Below are 21917 nucleotides of genomic sequence, written 5' to 3'. Positions count from 1 at the left end.
GTGGTCACACACAATCAAAACTTCAACCCTATTGTCCATGGCTTGATTGTTATCTAGCCTAATATATCAGTAGTGGTACACAAGGTCACTAGAGGGCCAACTATAAGTAGGGTGATGTTGGACAATGCTTCTTGGGAACTGTTTGTAATCAAGGCCATATTACAGGAGAAGGTACAGCTTAAGACCCCATATGCACTATTAGATTTTCTGCAGATTTTTGTCTTCAGATTTACCAAAACCATATTGTACGAGGTCAAACCTTAATGCCGCGTACACACGATCGGAATTCTTGACGGAAAAAGCTCTGATGGTTTTCCCATTGGAATTCCGCTAAAACTGTCTTGCCTACACACGGTCACAACAAATTCCGACCGACAAGAACGCGGTGACATACAACACGTATGACGGGACTAGAAAAAGGAAGTTCAATACCTAGTAGCCAATAGCTTCCATCTCGTAGTTGAATCCGAGCATGCGTGAGTTTTTGCATGTCGGAATTGCATACACACGATCGGAATTTCCGATAGAAAGCTTTTCCATCGGGAAAATTGAGAACATGCTATCAAATTTTTGCTGGCGGGAATTCGGCCAGCTAAATTCCGATGGAGCATACATATGGTCGCATTTTCTGATGAAAATCTCTCCTTGGTCTTTTGCTGGCTGAAATTCCGATTGTGTGTACGCGGCATTAGAGTTTAAATTTGTATGCAATCAGGCAGGCCCTTGCATTACATGGTTTTGGTAAATCTGAAGACAAAAATCTGCAGAAAATTTAATTAGCAGGAATAGGACCCTATGCAAGGTAGCATCCTTGGTCCCCATCCCTTCTATTGCCATTGATAAGACTTTTAATAGGCACAGAGAAACCGCACCATTTGTATTGGTATAGCCCCATCAGATACTACTGCCTACAAATAAATCCTCTCTTGTGATGTGACATGTAGGTGCACAATGTTTACCAATTGCCCTTGGTTTAATACAGGAGTATATAGGTTGCAGTTAGGCCCCCGGGGGCATAAATCATGCTAGGTTCCTGTCTAGCTTGTCTTTCGGGGAAATGCTGTGTTTTCATGGCAGGCATATACCCACTGTATTTGTAATCCGTTACAATTGCTTTGCTGAACCAAAGCAATGAACTATTATTTATCTTTTCTTTCAAAATCTTGAAGGTTTCTATTCACTTGGAGGGCTGCAATGTGAAAAATGGCATTGACTCAGTTCTTGCTTTGGTGCTACTCACCTTTGTAAGCTTCCTGCAGTGCATTACTAGCCATTCACTTCTATAGCTCTAGTCCAAACTGCCAACCCTGTGCTGAAGCAACCATAAACTGCGGGAATGGGGGGTGGTATGGGTACATTTTCCGGTTAAGCAAACAGATGTTTTAAAAACCTAATGAGTGAGGCATTCACATACAGGCTTGATATGGAAAAGAGGCATTTACACAAAACTTCTCTTTTGCTGGGTGTTTTCTTGAACAAACCAAAAACTGTTAATTGATTACTGTCCGTGATACTGTCCGTGATACTTTTTTATTTGCATTAACATCCAGATTTTCAGGACAAGCTTTTAGGGGTGTACCCCCTTCTTCTGCTCAATTGTTTTTGTTTGCAAGTGTGCTAACATGGCTGCAATCACCTCAGACTTTGAGCAAACCAAAAATGTATTGTGGTAATTTCCATCGCAGGTTATTGCAGTCCAGTTTGATTTCATCGGTTTCTTTCCTTTGAATTTGCAATTGTTTCTGCTAAAGGCCAAACTTAGTCTGTTCACACACATACAGCACACATGCACCAGTAAAAACTCAAAGCAGCTTAAATGCAGCAAATACTATATTTTGCAGTTAAGTGTATGTAAACACTGACATTGAGCTGCTTTCTTTGCCCCTTTTGGCCTGTTTAAGGCTGGGTTCACACTGCAGCGATGCGGGAATGCCGCAAATCCGCGGCAGGTTCCCGCATCGCATGCCTCCCGGCGGCAGTTCACACTGCCCTATGCGAACTGCTGGGAGTGTCAGTGAAACGTTAATGACACCCCCAGATCAGTTTGCATATCGCAGTGCGATCTGCAAACTCGGACAGGAATCGTATCGCATGGTGTGAACACCCATACGATCCGATTCTGCTGCGGACCAAAAAAAGGGTCCTGTGCGAGTTTGGGGCGGGTGCGATGCAAATTCAGCCATACTATCTGTATGGCTGAACTCGCATCGCACAGAGATCGGACATTCCGACAACCAAATCCGTCGGATTTTGTCCGACGGATCTTGTCCGAAACTGTTGCATACACACGGTCGGACAAAGTTGACGGAAAATCCGATCTTTCAGAACGTGATGATGTAATTTCATTACGACGGGACTACGTTCAGGCTAGTAGCCAATAGCTTTGATGTAGGAATTTGATCTGAGCATGCGTGGCACTTTGTCCGATCGGAATTCTCTACACATGATCGGAGTACAGGGATAGGGACAATTGTAGACACTCAGGTTGAACTGGATGGACTGGTGTCTTTATTCAACCTTACTAACTATGAAACTATGGAGTATGTTCGATCGGAGCAGTTTGTCGGAAAATTTGGTCCGACGGATATTCCGACGGAAACAGTCCGATGCATACCACACACAGTCGGAATATCTGACAAAACGCTCCGATCGGACACATTCCGACGGAATCTCCGACCGTGTGTACAAGGGCTAAGGGTATTTTCACTTGCTTTTAGGAAATATTCTCTATTTTCCAGTTGCCTTTTGAAGGAAAATCTCCCAAATGGGACACAGACAGAAGAAAAACCCCTAACGGGTCTTAACTAGGGGTCGAACGATTATCGGCGGCCGATATTCACTTTGTTTGAAGCATCAGTATCGGTCACAAACTTGTTACCAATATTGCTTCAAAGGGTTGTACCAGGGTGATGCATGCAGCTGCAGGCATCAGCCTGGTACCGTTCTTTAGAGTGAATGGTCAGCTTTCTTGTAATAAAATCAGTGTGGCTCAACAGCCCACCAGGAGGCCTGACTGACCAGCTGGTATGTCCGTCAGCTGTGTGGAGACCCGAACAAAGCAAAGGATCTAGTAACCCAGAAGCGATGTCATGACATCACTTCCAGATTACTGGCATCGTAAAGGCGCCAGTTTAAAAAAAAATAAAAAGTTGAATTCTTTAAAGTGCAGAGGAGGGGTTTGGTGTCTTATGAACCCCAGATTGCTCCATAAAGAGTACCTGTCACTACTTATTACTTTCACAGCAATAAAAGTGTAAAAAAATAAGAAAAAAGGACAGTGTAAAAATCAAAAAATTTAATCTACAGCATATCGGCACCTGATATCGGCCTGAAAGGTTGCCGAAAAGTCTTAACCGTTCCCAAAACTAAAAAAAGAATGGCTTTACACACTATTTACCTCATTTTACACTTACCTGTCTTATCTTGAGTCCTACTAAACCTACAGTTAGGGATATCTCAGCTCAACTGCAGGATCCAATACAAGACAGACACCCCGTTCACCAGCAATCTATTCCTCTCCACACTTTCCATAGTTTGTGCTGCCTGTTCATTTTGTGATTTTAAGAAATTTGAGAAAATGGTGGAGGACCTCTTCCCTCAAATACGCAGCCCATGGGTTCTTTATATGGACTCTGCTACATTTCAAACTTTTTTGCCATCAAGTGACCATAACGATCCGCAATCATCCTGACCTCCCTCTCTACTCCTCTGTTTTTCTCCAATTCATCTGACCTTCCTTTAACTTGATATATTTATGAACCACCCTGGGTGGCCCCCCACGCTACATGTACACTCCTCCTGCACCTCTCTGTAAGTCTCCTCTTCTCTTTTCTGTTTTCCACACATCTGTTGGTCTGTATGTTTCTAAATTTTTGGGGAAATCCATGGTGACCCCATAATTAGCGCAACATAATTAGTCTTTCTTTACTCACTATTGGACTAACCGTCAAGTTACACCACTTGCAATATTCCCTTTTATTACATTTTGATGATACAGATCTTTTATATGTTATATGATATTATTTAAATACAATTGAGAAAATGTCTTTTATTTTTTTTTCATTATCAAGGAATAGTCACAGTCTTTTTGGGGTACTAAATAATACTAAAACACCAGGAGGGAGTCGCCGACTTAGGGCAAATATCCTGGAGCCTCTAACTGACCTTGAAAGCATCAACACGAGGCTGGACTGCGTCCAGGAGTTTCTTGAAAATGAGGAGCTTTTCTTCAATCTTCAGTCAGGTGAGACGTCAAGCCTTGTATACAGCAAGGACGTTTCTAAAGCCAGGCAAACGTAGAGGCAAGCCAGGACCTCTGCAATTAAGCCCTGAAAAGGCCGAAACGCATCTGAGGAGTTCTCTATAGGTGAAGAACAGGAGCTGAAGCTATATTTTACCCATCTCATTCACATTTATGCAACAGGGAGTTGGTGTCTGTGTACAGATGGCCACCATTTTGTTGAAGTAAAAAAAAAAACACCATGTTGCATTGGTTCATGTAATACATAATTTTATCATCTGTGCATGGAAAACTACAAGTCCCCCACATTCTTTGCAGCTGTCGGCTTATAGTTTTTTATGAACTACCACGTTGCTGTGGAAGTTCATTGAGTCTGCCTGTCAGATTGTATCTGTGTGCCTGTATGATGTACAGGCACACAGATACACTAACAGGTCTGCAGGAGACACCAGTGATCTGCTGATTGGCTGGCGGGGTGTCCCAAAAAACAGGGGGTCCAAATTTGAAGATTCACATGCACAAAGTCCAATGAAAGTGCCAAAATGGGTTGGCTTCTCTGTATTGGTACAAATAACTATTAAAAGCTTTTGCTCTCTCAGACCTTTTATTTGGTACTCTCATTGGACTTTGTACAAGTGAATCTTCAAATAGAAATAGTTGAAGTCTGACATACTTCAGGAGACAGTCATAGACCAGAGACACATTACACTGAGATTGCTAGAGATCACTGCCATCACAACAGTTTTACAAATCAATGCTTTCACATTTGTGCTCCCTACAGACCCCATAAAATTATTTGTGCCGCAATCAATATTTATTAAGGAAAAAGAATGCACATCACCAATCAGCACATAGTCAATCCGCTGAGTACTTTAGAAGCTCAAGAAACAAAAAATAAACGCAAAACCTGCAGAAAAATTGGGATTTATTATTTTTTGTTAAAAGGTGTACTTATCCTTTAAAATTCTACCAGGAATAGAGGGGAAATCTCCCAATAGGCACACTGTCTAAGAGGGGATTTACTTTAAAACCATACCAACTCTATGCAAAATGGGGGAAAAAATTAGGTTTGGGTATACTTTAAGTGTTTTTTTAGCTATATCTGTGAATGTGATCTTCTCAATTCAAATATTTTTTTCCAGTCCTTTCCAGATTTTTGGATACAGAACAGCTTCTTTCTAACCTTATTCAGATTCCAAAGCAGGACACGGTATGTACAGATATGTGGTAGTTGAGATATATGATCCATATTATGAATAATTCATCTGAATACAAGGATTAAAGGGTTTTTGTGATCTGATAGCACCTTTCACTACGAGAGTTCAGTGGTCAATTTTCTTGATGCAGAGGGAACCAACTGCAGCCCTGGACATCACCAAAGGGCCACACATAATGTTCAGTAAATGTAATTCTACAAAGGACTGTCAGAGACTGCATAAATGCAACAGGAAATGGTCAAGGACTATGGACATGCTACACAAAATGGTTATAGACTGTCATAGAAGTTGTTGGAACAGGTAAAATCGAGGCGCTGGATTAAAAGTCTCAGTAGATCAGTCACATTGTGACAAGGAGCAGTGGTTCTGGTAAAGCTGCTTTCAACAAAAGCGGGGTGTCCCAAAAAACAGAGGGTCCAAATTTGAAGATTCACATGCACGAAGTCCAATGAGAGTGCCAAAACGGGTTGGCTTCTCTGTATTGGTACAAATAAGTATTAAAGGCTTTTGCTCTCTCAGACCTTTTGTTTGCCACTCTCATTGCACTCTGTACAAGTGAATCTTCAAATAGAAATTGTTGAAGTCTGACATACTTCAGGAGAAAGTCATAGACTGGAGACACATTACACTGAGATTGCTAGAGATCACTGCCATCACAACAGTTTTACAAATCAATGCTTTCACATTGGTGCTCCCTACAGACCCCTTAAAATTATTTGTGCTGTAATCAATATTTATTTAATAAGGAAAAAGAATGCACATCACCAATGCGTAGTAAAAAAGCTTGAAATAAACAAAGTAATTTACGTACTAGAAGGCCGTCTAAAAGATATTCCTAGGTGTGGAAACCACAAACTACTCAAGGGATGTGCAATGTATGGCAAAGGGCCGAATGTTGCCGCAGGGTGTTGCACAGAAGAATCCTTATGTTCTCAGTTGTATAAAGAGAATACCTTGCTGAAAAAACATTGCTTGCATATGCAGCAATTTAATTAGATAAAGTGTTATGTTTTTGTGTGCTTGGTGATTAATAATAATTGGGGCTAATGTTTTCTTCTCTAGAGTTGGAATCATAAAGTTAACATTTGACTAGGCTGTGGGCATTCAAGTCTGTATGATGTCCGTTTTACGTGGGCACTTTTAAAATCCCACTTTTCTTTTCAGTGTATTGTGTTCATTCAAATGTTTACATATTTTTAGCAACAGAGTATGAGCTTTCAAAACAAGTCATCACTGACCCTCTGTAGCTGCAAGCACTGTGGAGCAAGAAAAGCAATGACGTTGTTCAAATCAGGTCTTACCATTCTGATCTCTTACTGTTTACTTTACAAATTAGAAAGCTGGAAATAGACCTGGGGATTACTTTGTCGTCGGAACCACGTACAAAAATACTTACTATGTCGTTCAGATCCTCCATATGTAGTAAATATCAGGAATCAATACATTGGTACCGTACCTCTCTCTCTCTCTCTCTCTCTCTCTCTCTCTCTCTCTCTCTCTCTCTCTCTCTCTCTCTCTCTCTCTCTCTCTCTCTCTCTCTCTCTATATATATATATATATATATATATATATATATTTTGCACAATTTTTTAGTTTTTTTTCCAGGTGTTTACCAAAACATATTGAAGCTATAGTTGTATAATGGATATGAAAGTGCACTCTCTCAGGTTTAATTTGAGGGTATGTACATCCAAATCGAAGGAAGGGGTTAGGAATTACAGCTCTTAAGAATAGCCATCCCCCTTTTTCAAGGGACTAAAAGTAATTGGACAATTGAATCAAAAGCTGTTTCATGGCCAGGTGTGGGCTACTCCTTCATTATTTCTTCATCAATTAAGCAGGTAAAAGGTCTGGAGTTCATTCTAAGCGTGATATTTGCATTTGGAATCTATTGCTGTGAACCTACATCATCTATTTAAAGGAGCTGTCCATGCAAGTGAAACAGGCCATTTTAAAGCTTCAAAAATGAAACAAATCCATCAGACAGATAGCAGCAACATTAGGAGTGGCCAAATCAACAGTTTGGTACGTTCTGAGGAAAGAAGAACACACTGGTGAGCTCAGCAACATGGTGGATGATCACTGGATCCTCTCTGTGGTAATTAAAAACCCATTTACAGCATCCAGACAAATGAAGGACACTCTCCAAGAGGTAGGCTTATCATTGTCAAAGTCTACAATCAAGAGAAGACTTCACGAGAGCAGATACAAAGGGTTCACCACAAGGGGCAAACCATTCTTAAAGCGGGGTTCCACCCTAAAGTAGAACCTCCGCTGATCGGAACCCTCCCCCCCTCCGGTGTCACAATTGGCACCTTTCAGGGGGGAGGGGTGTGGAGATACCTGTCAAAGACAGGTATTTACACCCACTTCCGGGCATAGACTCCTGTGGGAGTCTACGCCATTTCCTGTCCTGCCGCGCTGTCTGCTGGGACACACACGGGTCTTAGAGACAGCGCGGACAATTCCTATTGCGCTGCGCGACTCGCGCATGCACAGTAGGGAACCGGGAAGTGAAGCAGATTCGCTTCACTTCCTGATTCCCTCACCTAGAATGGTGGCGGCAGCAGCCGAGGGCCGAGCGATCGAGGGCCGAGGGCCCGCTGTATATTGCCTCTAGTATTGCTGTTTCTTCTTGCCGGAGTCTGCCATTTTGCTGAAGTTCAGAGTCCCTGAACAGCAGTATCTTTAGGCTGTCAGCAGATCAGCCTCTACAAATTTGGCACATTGCCTAAGAATAAAGCTCAACTGAGCATGTGTACAGTGGGGTGAGATGATGTATTACTGGATTTTAAACAGTATAGGCACTTATTTTTAATGTTTTCTACAGCTATACATGCAGAAGGGGCCAGCCTGAAGTCATCTAGCAGGACTTAATTTTCTAAATAAAGTTTCACTTTAAAGTGATTGTAAAAGTTGGATTTTTTTTTTTTAAACAACAAATTTGTCATACTTTACTTGCTCTGTGTAAATGGTTTTTCAGAAAGCATCCCTGATTCTCTTCTTCTGGGGTCCCCTGCCGGCGCTTCTGGCTCCTCCTGCCTTCAGGGTGCATAGCAAGCCGTAAAAGTACAGCCTTTAGAATCACTCACGTCCTTCTCCTGCCCAGGACTACATGTCCCATGAGGCATTGCTCCTCACAAATTCACATTTACAAGTTCTCAGACACTTACTGACATGTATGAACAGTGTACTAAGCTGTATGTGTGGTGCACTGTATTTTCTGATATGCAAATAAATAATGCATTCTGTATGCAGGCCAACTTATCGGCTTACCAACTAATCGATTATGAAAATAGTTGACAACTATTTTCATAATCGATTATGCAGATTAGTTGTTTTTGCCCTAGGGATTTTATGGGATAGACCAACACAAAGTGGAAGGAAAATGATAAATGATTTTCAGTTTTCAACATTTTTTACAAATAGATATGTGAAAAGTGTGGGGTGCATTTGTATTCAGCCCCCCCCCCCCCAGTCAATATTTTGTAGAACCCCCTTTTGCTGCAATTACAGCTACAAGTCTTTTTGGGGATGTCTCTACCAGCTTTGCACATCTAGAGAGTGACAATTTTGCCCATTATTCTCTGCAAAATAGCTGAAGCTCTCTCAGATAGGAGGGAGAGCGTCTGTGAACAGCAATTTTCAAGTCTTTCCGCAGATTCTCAATGGATGTAAGTTTGGACTTTGACTGGGCCATTCTAACACATACCTATCCTTTTAATTTAAACCATTGTAGCTCTGGCTGTATGTTCAGGGTCGTTGTCCTGGTGGAAGGAGACCCTCCACCCCAGTCTCAAGTCTTTTGCAGACTCTAATGCCGTCTAAATCCGCCGGACAATTCCATCGTGGGTGGGCTTCATTGGACCTTTGCTGACGAAAAATCAGACGGACTTAAGATTTAGAACATGTTTCAAATCTTTCCGACGTACTCGAGTCTGGTCGAAAAATCAGTTCGTCTGTATGCTAGTCCGACGGACGAAAACCGACGCTAGGGCAGCTATTGGCTACTGGCTATGAACTTCCTTATTCTAGTCCGGTCGTACATCATCATGATCGAATCCGTCGGACTTTGGTGTGATCGAATGTAGACAAGTCTGATTCGACGGAAGCCCGTCAAAGTCCAGTCACGTGTACAGGGCAATACAGGTTTTCTTATACAATTGCCCTGTATTTGGCTCCATCCTTCTTCCCATCAGCTCTGACCAGCTTCTCTGTCCCTGCTGAAGAAAAACATCCCCACAACATGATGCTGCCACCACCATGTTTCACGGTGGGGAGGGTGTGTTCAGGGTGATCTGCAGTGTTAGTTTTCTGCCACACATAGCATTTTGTTTTTGGGCCAAAAAGTCCACTTTTGGTCTCATCTGACCAGAGCACCTTCTTCCACATGTTTGCTGTGTCCCCCACATGGCTTCTCACAAACTGCAAACTGGACTTCTTATGGCTTTCTTTCAACAATGGCTTTCTTCTTTCCACTCTTCCATAAAGACCAGATTTGTGGAGAGCACGACTAATAGTTGTCCTGTGGACAGATTCTCCCACCTGAGCTGTGGATCTCTGCAGCTCCTTCAGTGTTACCATGGGCCTCTTGGCTGCTTCTCTAATGAATGCTCTCCTTGCCCGGCCTGTCAGTTTAGGTGGACGGCCAGGTCTTGGTAGGTTTGCAGTTGTGCCATACTCTTTCCATTTTTGGATGATGGATTGAGCAGTGCTCCATGAGATGTTCAAAGCTTGGGATATTTTTTTATAACCTAACCCTGCTTTAAACTTCTCCACAACTTTATCCCTGACCTTTCTGGTGTACTCGACAAGTATCGTACTCACACTTTTGGGCGTGACCAGGCAGCTATACGTCACCAGAGCAGGCTATTCGGAGTGGTTACCCGGGACCCGCCGTGGAAGCTGAGGCAGTATTCGACCAAACGCGCTCAGGACTGCGGTGAGACCACCTCGTTATCGCTGCAAGTGACATTTTAAATGTGACATTTTGCTGTGCACATTGTGTACGTATGATTTTAAGCGCATGAGTGTTTTTAATGAATAAAGCTGTGTTGCACTATGGAATCTATATTTTATTGTTTTCTATATGTGGATCTGGGGCTGTGAATGAGAATTAAGTGAACTCTTATCGGTGAGAGAGCAGGGAGCCCGAGAGAGAGGAACCTATGGTGTTATGATAAGACGATTTTCCGGAGGGACACTAGTGGGACTACTTCTACAGTCGTAGTGAAGTGCCTGTTAACCCTTTGGGTTCTGGTGAGTGAATTACCATAAGGGGTGTCACCGGCCGTCAGACCCTTCGCACACTGGTGTTTTCTTCTTCGGAGATGGATCTTCTTTTCTGAACTTTTTTCCAAAGTGTGATAGCTCAATTGAATATTGAGTCATATATGTTTGGAGATATTATGGACACTTGCTAGTGACTTTTTCTAGACACTGAGTTATTATCCTCCATATATTTATTATATTTTATCCTCTATATATTTATTATATTTTATTTTTTGATTATTTCCCCTTTTTTGTTTTAGCGCTGTCAATATAGTATATGCGGGGTAATTAGGGTACGGATACGGTATATTATATATTTTTGTGAAGTATCGTACTCAGCTTACAAAAACAGCCATGCACATGTGCACACTCGTAAAGTTCTGTAATCCCAATAATCCATTCTTGATGCACTGAGCACAACGCTGGCAGGGAACCGATGGCCTCCAAAACAGCCATCAACTGGGGGCCTGAACATTGGTCAGCAGTTCAGACCATGTTCAGCTGTGCAGAGATGAATCACATGCAGGTACTATTACAAATCAGGATTTTTACATAGTTTTTTGTTATATAGTTACATAATTAACCAAGTTAGAAAAAGACACAAGTCCATCCAGTTCAACCAAAGAAAAAAAATACAATCCCATATACACAATCCTATACCCACAGTTGATCCAGAGGAAAGCGAAAAACCCCAACAAAGCACGATCCAATTTTCTATATCAGAGGAAAGAATTCCTTCCTGATCCCCCCGAGAGGCAATCGTATTTTCCCTGGATCCACTTTACCTATAAATGTTAGTACCCAGTTATATTATGTACATTTAAGAAAGAATCCAGGCCTTTTTTAGAGCAATCTACAGAACCACCTCTGGAGGGAGTCTATTCCACATTCTCACAGTTCTTACTGTGAAGAAACCTTTCCGTATTCGGAGATGAAATCTTTTTTTCCTCTAGACATAAAGAGTGCCCCCTTGTCCTCTGTGATGACCTTTAAAGTGAATAACTCAACACCAAGTTCACTATATGGGCCACTTATGTATTTGCACATGTTAGTCATATCCCCCCTTAATCTCCTTTTCTCAAGAGAGAATAAATTCAGTTCCTCTAATCTTTCCTCATAACTGAGCTCCTTTAAAAAAATAACAGTAAGTGCATATAACTTAATAATATATTAACTTTCCTTCAAAAGGCCATTGGCAACAAATGATTTATCAACAGCTTGATAAATTATTTTCACCAATATCTTATTTTCCGTTGCTAGTGAACCTTTTTCGGTTCTTTTTTTGGATGGTTAGGGCTATCCTTTCTTTAGGTTAAAGTGGTTGCATACCTCTACAGTGTGTACTTGTCTCAATTAAGGCTCTACTCACACTTGTGCAAATCCAAAGTCATGCAAGTTTGGTGCAACTTTGATTCAACTTTGGATGGGTGCGACTTGGATGGAACTTATCCCTCTGTAGAATCAGACCCATTGTTGCACTATTGTTGCATGTAAAACATGCAACTTTTGAGGGTTAACATTGAAGTCTATGGCTCAAAAGTTGCATGAAAGTAGGACCAAAGTAGTGCTTGAACTTTGAAGTTGATGCGACTTTAGGTCGCACATACAGTATCTCACAAAAGTGAGTACACCTCTCACATTTTTGTAAATATTTTATTATATCTTATTATGTGACAACACTGAAGAAATGACACTTTGCTACAATGTAAAGTAGTGAGTGTACAGCTTGTATAACAGTGTAAATTTGCTGTCCCCTCAAAATAACTCAACACACAGCCATTAATGTCTAAACCGCTGGCAACAAAAGTGAGTACACCCCTAAGTGAAAATGTCCAAATTGGGCCCAAAGTGTCAATATTTTGTGTGGTCACCATTATTTTACAACACTTCCTTAACCCTCTTGGGCATGGAGTTCACCAGAGCTTCACAGGTTGCCACTGGAGTCCTCTTCCCCTCCTCCATGACGACATCACGGAGCTTGCGGATGTTAGAGATCTTGCGCTCCTCCACCTTCCATTTGGGGATACCCCACAGATGCTCTATAGGGTTTACGTCTGGAGAAATGCTTGTCCAGTCCATTCATTATCTTTACCCTCAGCTTCTTTAGCGAGGCAGTGGTCATCTTGAAGGTGTGTTTGGGGTTGTTATCATGTTGGAATACTGCCCTGCGGTCCAGTCTCTGAAGGGAGGGGATCATGCTCTGATTCATTATGTCACAGTACATGTTGGCATTCATGGTTCCCTCAATGAACTGTAGCTCCCCAGTGCCGGCACCACCATGCTTGACTGTAGGCAAGACACACTTGTCTTTGTACTCCTCACCTGGTTGCCGCCACACACGCTTGACACCATCTGTACCAAATAAGTTTATCTTGGTTTCATCAGACCACAGAGACCACAGGACATGGTTCCAGTAATCCATGTCTGCTTGTCTTCAGCAAACTGTTTGTAGGCTTTCCTGTGCATCTTCTTTAGAAGAGCCTTCCTTCTGGGATGACAGCCATGCAGACCAATTTGATGCAGTGTGTGGTGTATGGTCTGAGCACTGACAGGCTGACCCCCCACCCCTTCAACCTCTGCAGCAATGCTGGCAGCACTTATATGTCTATTTCCTAAAGACAACCTCTGGATATGATGTTGAGCACGTGCACTCAACTTCTTTGGTCGACCATGGCGAGGCCTGTTCCGAGTGGAACCTGTCCTGTTAAACCGCTGTATGGTCTTTACCACCATGCTGCAGCTCCGTTTCAGGGTCTTGGCAATCTCCTTATATTCTAGGCCATCTTTTATGTAGAGCAACAATTTCTTTTTTTCAGAGAGTGAGAGGCATAACACCAAATTTAACACATCTGCTCCCCATTCACACCTGAGACCTTGTAATACTAATGAGTCATGACACAGAGGGAGGGAAGATGTCTAATTGGGCCCAGTTTGGACATTTTCACTTAGGTGTGTACTCACTTTTGTTGCCAGCGGTTTAGACATTATTGGCTGTGTTGAGTTATTTTGAAGGGACAGCAAATTTACACTGCCATGAGCTGTACACTCACTACTTTACATTGTAGCAAAATGTTATTTCTTCAGTGTTGTCACATGAAAAGATATAATAAAATGTTTACAAAAATGTGAAGGGTGTACTCACTTATGTGAGATACTGTATATGAGTAGTTATTGAAAAACATGGGGTATGACTTGTCATGTGACTTTAATGTTCAAAGTCACATGACAAGTCACACAAGTGTGAATGGGGTGTAAAAGCATGAAGTGTCATTTCTGTCTGCTCCTTTGTTTCTCTGCTATCGGCATGAATCACTTCTGACAAGTTTTCCTGACACCAAGAGAAAAAAAGGTGACAGGGAGGGACCTCCAGCTGATTGAAAGCCCCAGCTCTGTTCCTGTGTGGTGGGGGGATTGTCTCTTTCCTCCAAGCAGTTCTCAGAGCTCTCCTCACAGAACTCTGAAGTGTGTAATTTTAGCTCTCCTCCCCCTTTTTTCTGAACTCTCAGACAAGCTTATCAATTCTGAACTTTGAATGGATGTAGAGAAGAAAGGGTTGCAGACAGACAGATACAACTTAAGTAGGAGGATTTGTTTATTTTCTGTGTATCGCCTGAGGATAGCCCCTTCATTGGGTAAATTTAAGGATTTCCAACCACTTTAAGTTTTTCTGGTATATGGCTGGTTTGGAGGTACAGTATGGCTCTGTTTAAACTGCTGTACCATCCATTAATTGTTTATCATTTCTGTCATTGTTTTTTTTTTTTTTTTTTCAAGAAACACCTATTCCTTCTAATTATAATGTTCCTAACACATAATTATCTCCCATTAGTGTAATCTTCATTGGTGTATAGTTATCTAAAGACAATAATCAGGTGTCAGTTTCTCTGGTAACAAGTTCCTTGTTTATCTAAAGCTGCTCTAACCACTGGTTCATCTACCTGATATGTGGTTGTCACCCTCGTTTCCTGTCAGCTGTTGTCATTTATTTGTTTGCACGTTTGAGTGTTTTTCGCAGAGCAGTAACCTGTAAGTGAGCTAATAATTAGTAACCTGATACACTGTACAGTATAATCAGTTTCAGCCTTCTGCCATAAGAAATGGCAAACCCAGCTGGACAATTATACATACTTCAAACTTTGTTAAGGTTTTTGGATCAAATGATCAAATTACCTTATTAGGCAATTACATAGGAAGTGTGTTGCGTGCAGCAGAAGAGGACATCGACTTCTGTCAAAGGTTTGTTTCACACGCTCTTCAGCTTATATAAGAGCATTGTGAACAGTAAGTGTTAGCAAAGTATTTGCAGAGTTTTCAGCAAGCTTTGTTGAAGCTTTTAAAGTACAATTCAACGCCAGAATGTAAATGTTGAACACCGATCCTAATGGGAGTGCTGATTGCCACTTTAAGCAAGCTGCTAGCAGACTTTCAACAAGCTTCAAGAAGTTCTGAAGCCTGCAAGCAACTTATCTAAATTGGCATTCAACACTCCCATTAGGATCTGTGTTGAACATTTACAAACTTGAGCTGAATGGTACTTTAACCACTTGACCTCTGGAAGATTTACCCCCTTAATAACCAGGCCATTTTTTGCGATACAGCACTCCGTTACTTTAACTGACAATTGTGCAGTCATGCGACACTGTACCCAAATAATTAATGTGCTTTTTTCCCCCGCAAATAGAGCTTTCTTTTAGTGGTATTTGATGACATCTGGGTTTTTAATTATTTTATTTAGCTATAAACTAAAAAAGACAGATCATTTTGGGGAAAAAAAACTGAATATTTTTTACTTTCTGCTAAACATATCCAATTAAAAAAAGGCTTCATAAATTTAGGCCAATATGTATTCTGCTACATGTTTTTGGTCTAAAAAAAATCCCAATAAGCGTATATTGATTGGTTTACGCAAAAGTTATACTGTCTACAAATGATGGGATTTATTTATTTTTTTACTAGTAATGGTGGTGATTAGAGACTACCTGACACCTTTGATACTTTTTGGGAACCAGTGACACTAATCATGCTAAATTTATGCACTGTCACTGTACTAATGACACTGGCTGGGAAGGGGTTAACATCAGGGGTGATCAAAGGGTTAACTGTGTGCCTAGCCAGTGTTTTTTCACACTGTGGGAGGTGCTTTTACTAGGGGAAGACATGGATCCTAGTCCCTGCTTTGCAGAGACACAGGATTCATGCCTTTCCTCCTGTCAGAACGGCAATCTGCCTTGTTTACATAGGCAGATTGACGTTCTGTCTCTGACTGATGATCAGCGGGTTCCAGTGAACATTGAGTCCACAGTACCCGCCGCTGCGCTCCCACTGTGTGTGATCACAGCGGAAGCAAGCTGCCGCTGGCTCGCATGCACACCCCCTAGGCGGACCTTAAGTGGTTAAAAGCTTCAGCAAAGCTTGCTGAAAGCTCTGCAAATGCTTTGTCAAAGCTTGCTGTTCACTCGCTGAAGGCCGTGTTAAACAGGCGAACGTCTGCATTGGACACCACAATTTTTCATACTTTCCAGTGCAAAGCCCCAATTCTTCGAATTTAACGGTTCAATTTTAGAACCTCAGTAGAGGGTCTGGACATTAGGAAAGGTGCTTGTACCAGGGCAGGGCTTATTGAAAAGTTGAGGTAGAGGGTATAGCCCAGGATCATGGTGGTGAAGATGAATATAGGTGCTTGCAGGTACCATAGAGTGCCACTTTACTAATATTGCTAAACAGACACTGTCAATTGATGGACAAAGTGACATTGGCTCCTGATAGCCCACTGCTCTTGGCTATGTATGCTCACCGCTCCATGCCCCCTCACTGCCACCCCACTGCCGGGTAAACTCTCTGATTTCATAGGGAACAGGGTGGATGATATCACTGCCTATCTATGTTGTGTTTGGCCTGGTGATTTGCCACTTAGGCCCAAGCACTGTCACATGGGGAGGTCACATTTTCTTCCATACTAGTGCAACAAAGGGGGAGGAAGAGAGGAAGCATTAATTGGTGAGTATTCTTTACTGGGGGTCAGCTATGAGGAGACACGGTCTATTGGCCCTGAATGGGCATGCCGTGCCTCTTGCTATCCCTTCCAGCAGTACCTTTGTATAGAGAATGTTGTCATCTTTTTATTGCTCCCTCTCTTATGTCGCATCTCTTTACCAGGTACCTGGTATTTACCTATGGTACCTGGTAGCATAGGTAAATAGCAGCTGTGAAAACTTTGTGTAATTGACTTTACCTTCTGAAGTCTAATATGCAGTCTGTGTCTATGTTTTAATAATAAAATAAAGATAGCAACAATATTTACTGAAGTCCCATATCAGCGACATAACAGGACCAATGTTTTGAGGGCATGGCAGCCCTCTTTATCAAGGTGACATACAGAGATGTGTCTAATTCAGTATACCTGCACACAATGGGGTCCGTTTACTAGAGGCAATTCCATTTTGAAATCAAGAAAGGAGGAAGGATCTGAGAGGGACATGCAAGGAAAATAAAAAACAGCATTTTATCTTGCACATGATTGGATGATAAAATCAGCAAAGCTTCCCCTCAGATCTACAGCGACTGCACTTCCAAGTGCACTTGTAGCGCAAAGTGGATTTGCCTTTAGTAAATCAACCCCTGTGACATCATTCCTCCTTTCTTGATTGGCTGAATTTTTTTTTCTAATGGCTGACTTCAGGTGTTTGAAATACAGGAGTTTAAAAAGTGTGCAATATGGCTGATTTACTAAAGCCAGTTGCTCCAGAGCTTAGTAAATGAGCAGAAGCTCTGCTGACCTCGATCATCCAATCATGTGCAAGCAAAAATGCATTTTTTTTATTGTTCTTGTACGAGATTGGGTACTGTTTGCAAAGTGAAGCTTTGCCTCATTTACTAAGTTCTGGCGCGACTGCACTTTGCAAAATACACAATCTATTTGCCCTTAGTAAATCAACTCCAGTGCAGCTACCAGAAAAGATACATTGAACGACTTGTGCTATAACAGCAAGTTGTCACTGCACAATACAGCAGATTAGCAATCTGTGAAAAGCGCACAACAGTAGTCTGCGGCTCCATTGGGGAGCTATCCCTCTGCTTCCTGGCTGTTGATGGTTGTCACTGGGAAATGAGGGGACATCTCATCATTGAAGACACAGAGGGGTTGATTTACTAAAGGCATATAGACAGTGCACTTTTCCATAGTGCAGTAACTCCAAAGCTTAGCGAATGAGGTAAGGCTTTACTGTGCAAAGAATACCCAATCACGTGCAAGGAAATTTAATAAATGAGCAGAAGCTCCACTGACATCTAATCATGTGCAAGCAAACATCAATTTTTTTTAAACTCTGAAGCAACTGCACTTTGAAAAGTGCACAACAATTTCACTTTAGTAAATAAATCCCAGATAGTAATAAAAACTTGACAAAGGTCTCAGGTCTTTCCCACTCTCTCCATAACTAAAAAATTGTTTTGCCCGAAGTTGGGCTTTAATATAACATTACATTTGTCATTCACAATAAGGATGCATGTACGCCAGACTGTCAGAAATCCTTCACCAAACCTTTCACCAGTAAATCCTGATTAACTGCTTCGGCCCCGGAAGATTTTACCCTCTTCCTGACCAGAGCACTTTTTGCGATTCGGCACCACGTCGCTTTAACTGACAATTGTGTGGTCGTGCGCCGTTGCACCCGAACAAAATTGACGTCCTTTTTTCCCCACAAATAGAGCTTTCTTTTGGTGGTATTTGATCACCTCTGCGTTTTTGTTTTTTTGCACTATAAACAAAAAAGTATGACAATTTAAAAAAAAATGCAATATTTTTTACTTTTTGCTATAATAAATATCCCCCAAAAATATATAAAACAAAAATGTTTTTTTTTTCCCCTCAGTTTAGGCTGATATGTATTCTTCTACATATTTTTGGTAAAAAAATCGCAATGAGCGTATATTGATAGGTTTACGCAAAAGTTATAGTGTCTACAAAATAGGGCATAGTTTTATGGCATTATTATTATTATTTTTTTTACTTGTAATGGCGGCGATTTTTATCAGGACTGTGACATTATGGCGGACACGTCAGACAATTTTGACACATTTTTGGGACCAGTGGCATTTTTACAGTGATCAGTGCTATGAAAATGCATTGATTACTGTAAAAATGTCACTGGCAGTGAAGGGGTTAACCACCTGGGGGCAATCAAGGGGTTAGTGTGTTCTAGGATGGGACTATGCACGGGAGATGAGATTGCTGTTTATACTCTATATGAACAGACAACCTGTCTGTTCTCCCCTCAGAGAACCTGAAAAGGTGTGTTTACACACACAGATCCCGGTTCTCCATGTGCCCCGAGCGATTGCGGGAGCCCGGCAGTGATCGCGAGCACTCGCATCGATTCCACGGGCGAGCAGTTACATAACCTTGTTTCGCCCAGCTGTGCCATTTTGCCGCCGTACAACTGTGGCGGCTGGTCGGCAAGTGGTTAATAAATACATACTGTAGATATGTTTTTAACTTTTAAATAATATCATGGTTTCTCTTGAGTATTTAATGGAATTCTACTTATTAACCCAACAGGAAAAAGCTGCAGATACAAAGATCACCTTTCTGATTTCACTGAAGCATACCCTAGAGCTTGTGGAGCCCTTAAAGGTAACTGCAAACTTCAGATTCTGTTATTGCAGCCTGGTTAGACAGGCAGATACACACAGCTAAGTCCTTAAAGTGGACCTGAACTCAAGAGTGAAGTTTCGCTTTCCTATACATCTAGAAATGTTAGCTGTTACTAAGCACTGAAAAATAATATGGCAATTTCTGGTATGTGAGGTTGGCTAGGCATTCTTGTGCCTTCAGCTTCATAACTGTATATCTGCAGTGTGAGATCTAAGGCCTCTGACTGCTGGTCTCTGAGGTTTTGGAGTAAGATTTGTTGATGTCACTGCTGTGCTGCTCACTGTTCTCCATTGCTGGAGGCTCTGATACGATGAGGCAAATCCCTGCCTCTACCAAGATGGCTGCCCCACACAGAGCGAGAACAAAACAAGACATGGCAAGTCACCAGTGACCACAGGCAATACTGGTGACTCACCCCCTTCCCTCTTTCTGCCTTATTTGGGAACAGCTTGCAGAGTTCAGTTCCTCTTTAACAGAACATCACAGAATCACTCATGTCAAACAAGGTAATCCCCTACTTTCTCTCCACTATAGTTTTTCAGCTTTTTTCCTATCTAAATTTGAATCCTATTAAAATTTGGTGTTCCCACTCCTCCTCATGTCCTACAGAAGTAAAAGACATTGTGCGATCAGTCAAAGGCTGTGTCCATCGGACTCGCTACCGGTACCATGTGGTTGCTGTGACCAATCACAATAGATCACATGATAATAGTAAATAATGGATGGCTTCCTTTCATGCCATCCATTGTGTACAATTGAGTTGCTAGCTTTGATTGGTCACAGTGATCACATGGTATAGACAGGGTCAATCACAGTCCATCTTTACCATGTGAATAACTTGCCAATCACAGCTATTCACAACAAAACAAACTGAATGCGTCGATTGTATTCAGTAAAATGCTTGCTTTATAGCAATGAAGTTCACTGCTATATGAATCATAATGTGTAAAAAAAGCATTAATTAATAAATAAACCTGATCACTTCTCCAAATACTGAAAAACAAAGAAACCAACTCCTGTTAACTTTTTTTACTTGTTTCATATGTTATCTGTTAGGATAGGTGAATGAATGGGTTGAAAAATTTCTGCCATGTGTGGAAGAGATTACACATTTTCTGGGGAATTTGGGGGCACAACGACTCTAATTTGTATCAGATCCTTTCTTTAGTAAACCAGTGGATTCCAGTGTTGCCTGAGCAACCAGACCTCTTATGAATAGTTTGATTTTCATAAGTTGCACCATTTCTGATCAGCAGTGTTCAGCCGGGTGTGTAGGTTTAAACCTGGGGAAGCTCCATGATCCAGTCACACAGTGCGTTTAGATATGGTGTGGCAAACTACTGGAGTAAGCTTGTGTCGCTTAAAACACATAAGCTTTCCTTTTTTCAAACTGTCAGACACCTATAGCTTGCATGAAGCACTTTAATGTCCCTAGCATTAGGGCATGCATCTGAAGTGCGCAACATGTAATTTGCACTAAAGAACTAATCAGATTGAAAACTCTGGGGTCTGTTTAACTGCTTCCTGCTGGCCACGTGCATATTTGTGGCAGCACTGAGTGGGCCTTATTCTCTGCTACCACATACTGAATATGCGTCTTTATTTTGTGTTGAGAGTGCACTCACTTGTTCACCTTCAGCACTGTTATACCTCTGTAAACACCAGCCTCCAGTTAGAGAGTGACAAGCTGGGGACGGTAGGATGGACTTTCAATCATGTAATTTCTGTGATTGCCCATCACAATCGCCACATGATCAGGAAGTTCATGAAGTCAAAATGTACACTATTGTTTCTGGGCCCAGCTACGGGTAGAAATAGCAGATATAGACCATACATGTCAGGAGTAGAATAATTTACATTTGAGTTGTTCTTTGGTAGTGGATCATTGTAATGGCAAGAAATATACAAATAAACTTAAAAAAATGTTTTTTTTTATGATTTTGATCAAGTTTTCCTTTGATATTAAAACAAAATCTGGAGAAATCCATTAACCTTTTCTACCAAAGGAAGGCTCCATATTGTACTGAAAGGTACAATTCACCTAGATACACTAAGTAGTTGTAAAGATAAGTACAGTTTTATTAACCCCCCTGGCGGTGTTCCCGAGTCTGGCTCGGGGTGGAAGTTTTGTACCAAAAGCGGTAACCCAGAGCCAGACTCGGGACCGCACCGCTGAATGCAGGAGGAGGTTTACTTGCCTTCTCCCCTGGATCCAGCGATGTCCCCCCGCACTACGAGCGGCTCGTCCTCCCCTCCATTCATCACGGAGCCGATCTCCGTTCCCTGCAAGCGTTGCGACGCACGGGGACGGAGATCGGCGCCAAATTCAAAAAGTGAAACACACAGTATACATACAGTATAATGTGATCTTACAGATTACATTGCTGTATGTAATTATTTCACATCCCCTTTGTCCCTAGTGGTCTGCCCAGTGTCCTGCATGCAGTTTTATATTATAAAAACTGTTCTTTATGCCTGGAAACTGGAGATTGTCCATAGCAACCAAAACTGTCACTTTACATCAAAAATGATTTTA

General features: G+C 41.6%; 1 protein-coding gene across 1 annotated transcript in view; it reads left to right on the top strand.

The window, feature by feature from the left end:
* Positions 1 to 21917, top strand: part of MSH4 (mutS homolog 4) — an 86776-nt gene that overhangs the window by 30941 nt on the left and 33918 nt on the right. Inside the window, exons 7-9 of the mRNA XM_077451096.1 lie at positions 4071 to 4243; positions 5383 to 5450; positions 19286 to 19360. Of these exons, the coding sequence (XP_077307222.1) occupies positions 4071 to 4243; positions 5383 to 5450; positions 19286 to 19360 (316 nt within the window). The remainder of the gene's footprint in view (positions 1 to 4070; positions 4244 to 5382; positions 5451 to 19285; positions 19361 to 21917) is intronic.

The sequence above is a fragment of the Lithobates pipiens genome, unplaced genomic scaffold (genome assembly GCF_037356315.1).
Source record: "Lithobates pipiens isolate NorthernLeopardFrog02 unplaced genomic scaffold, aLitPip1_a1.2 Scaffold_23, whole genome shotgun sequence".
Classification (NCBI taxonomy): domain Eukaryota; kingdom Metazoa; phylum Chordata; class Amphibia; order Anura; family Ranidae; genus Lithobates; species Lithobates pipiens.
The sequence above is the reverse complement of the archived record's forward strand: the minus strand, read 5'-3'. Positions and strand labels throughout refer to the sequence as shown.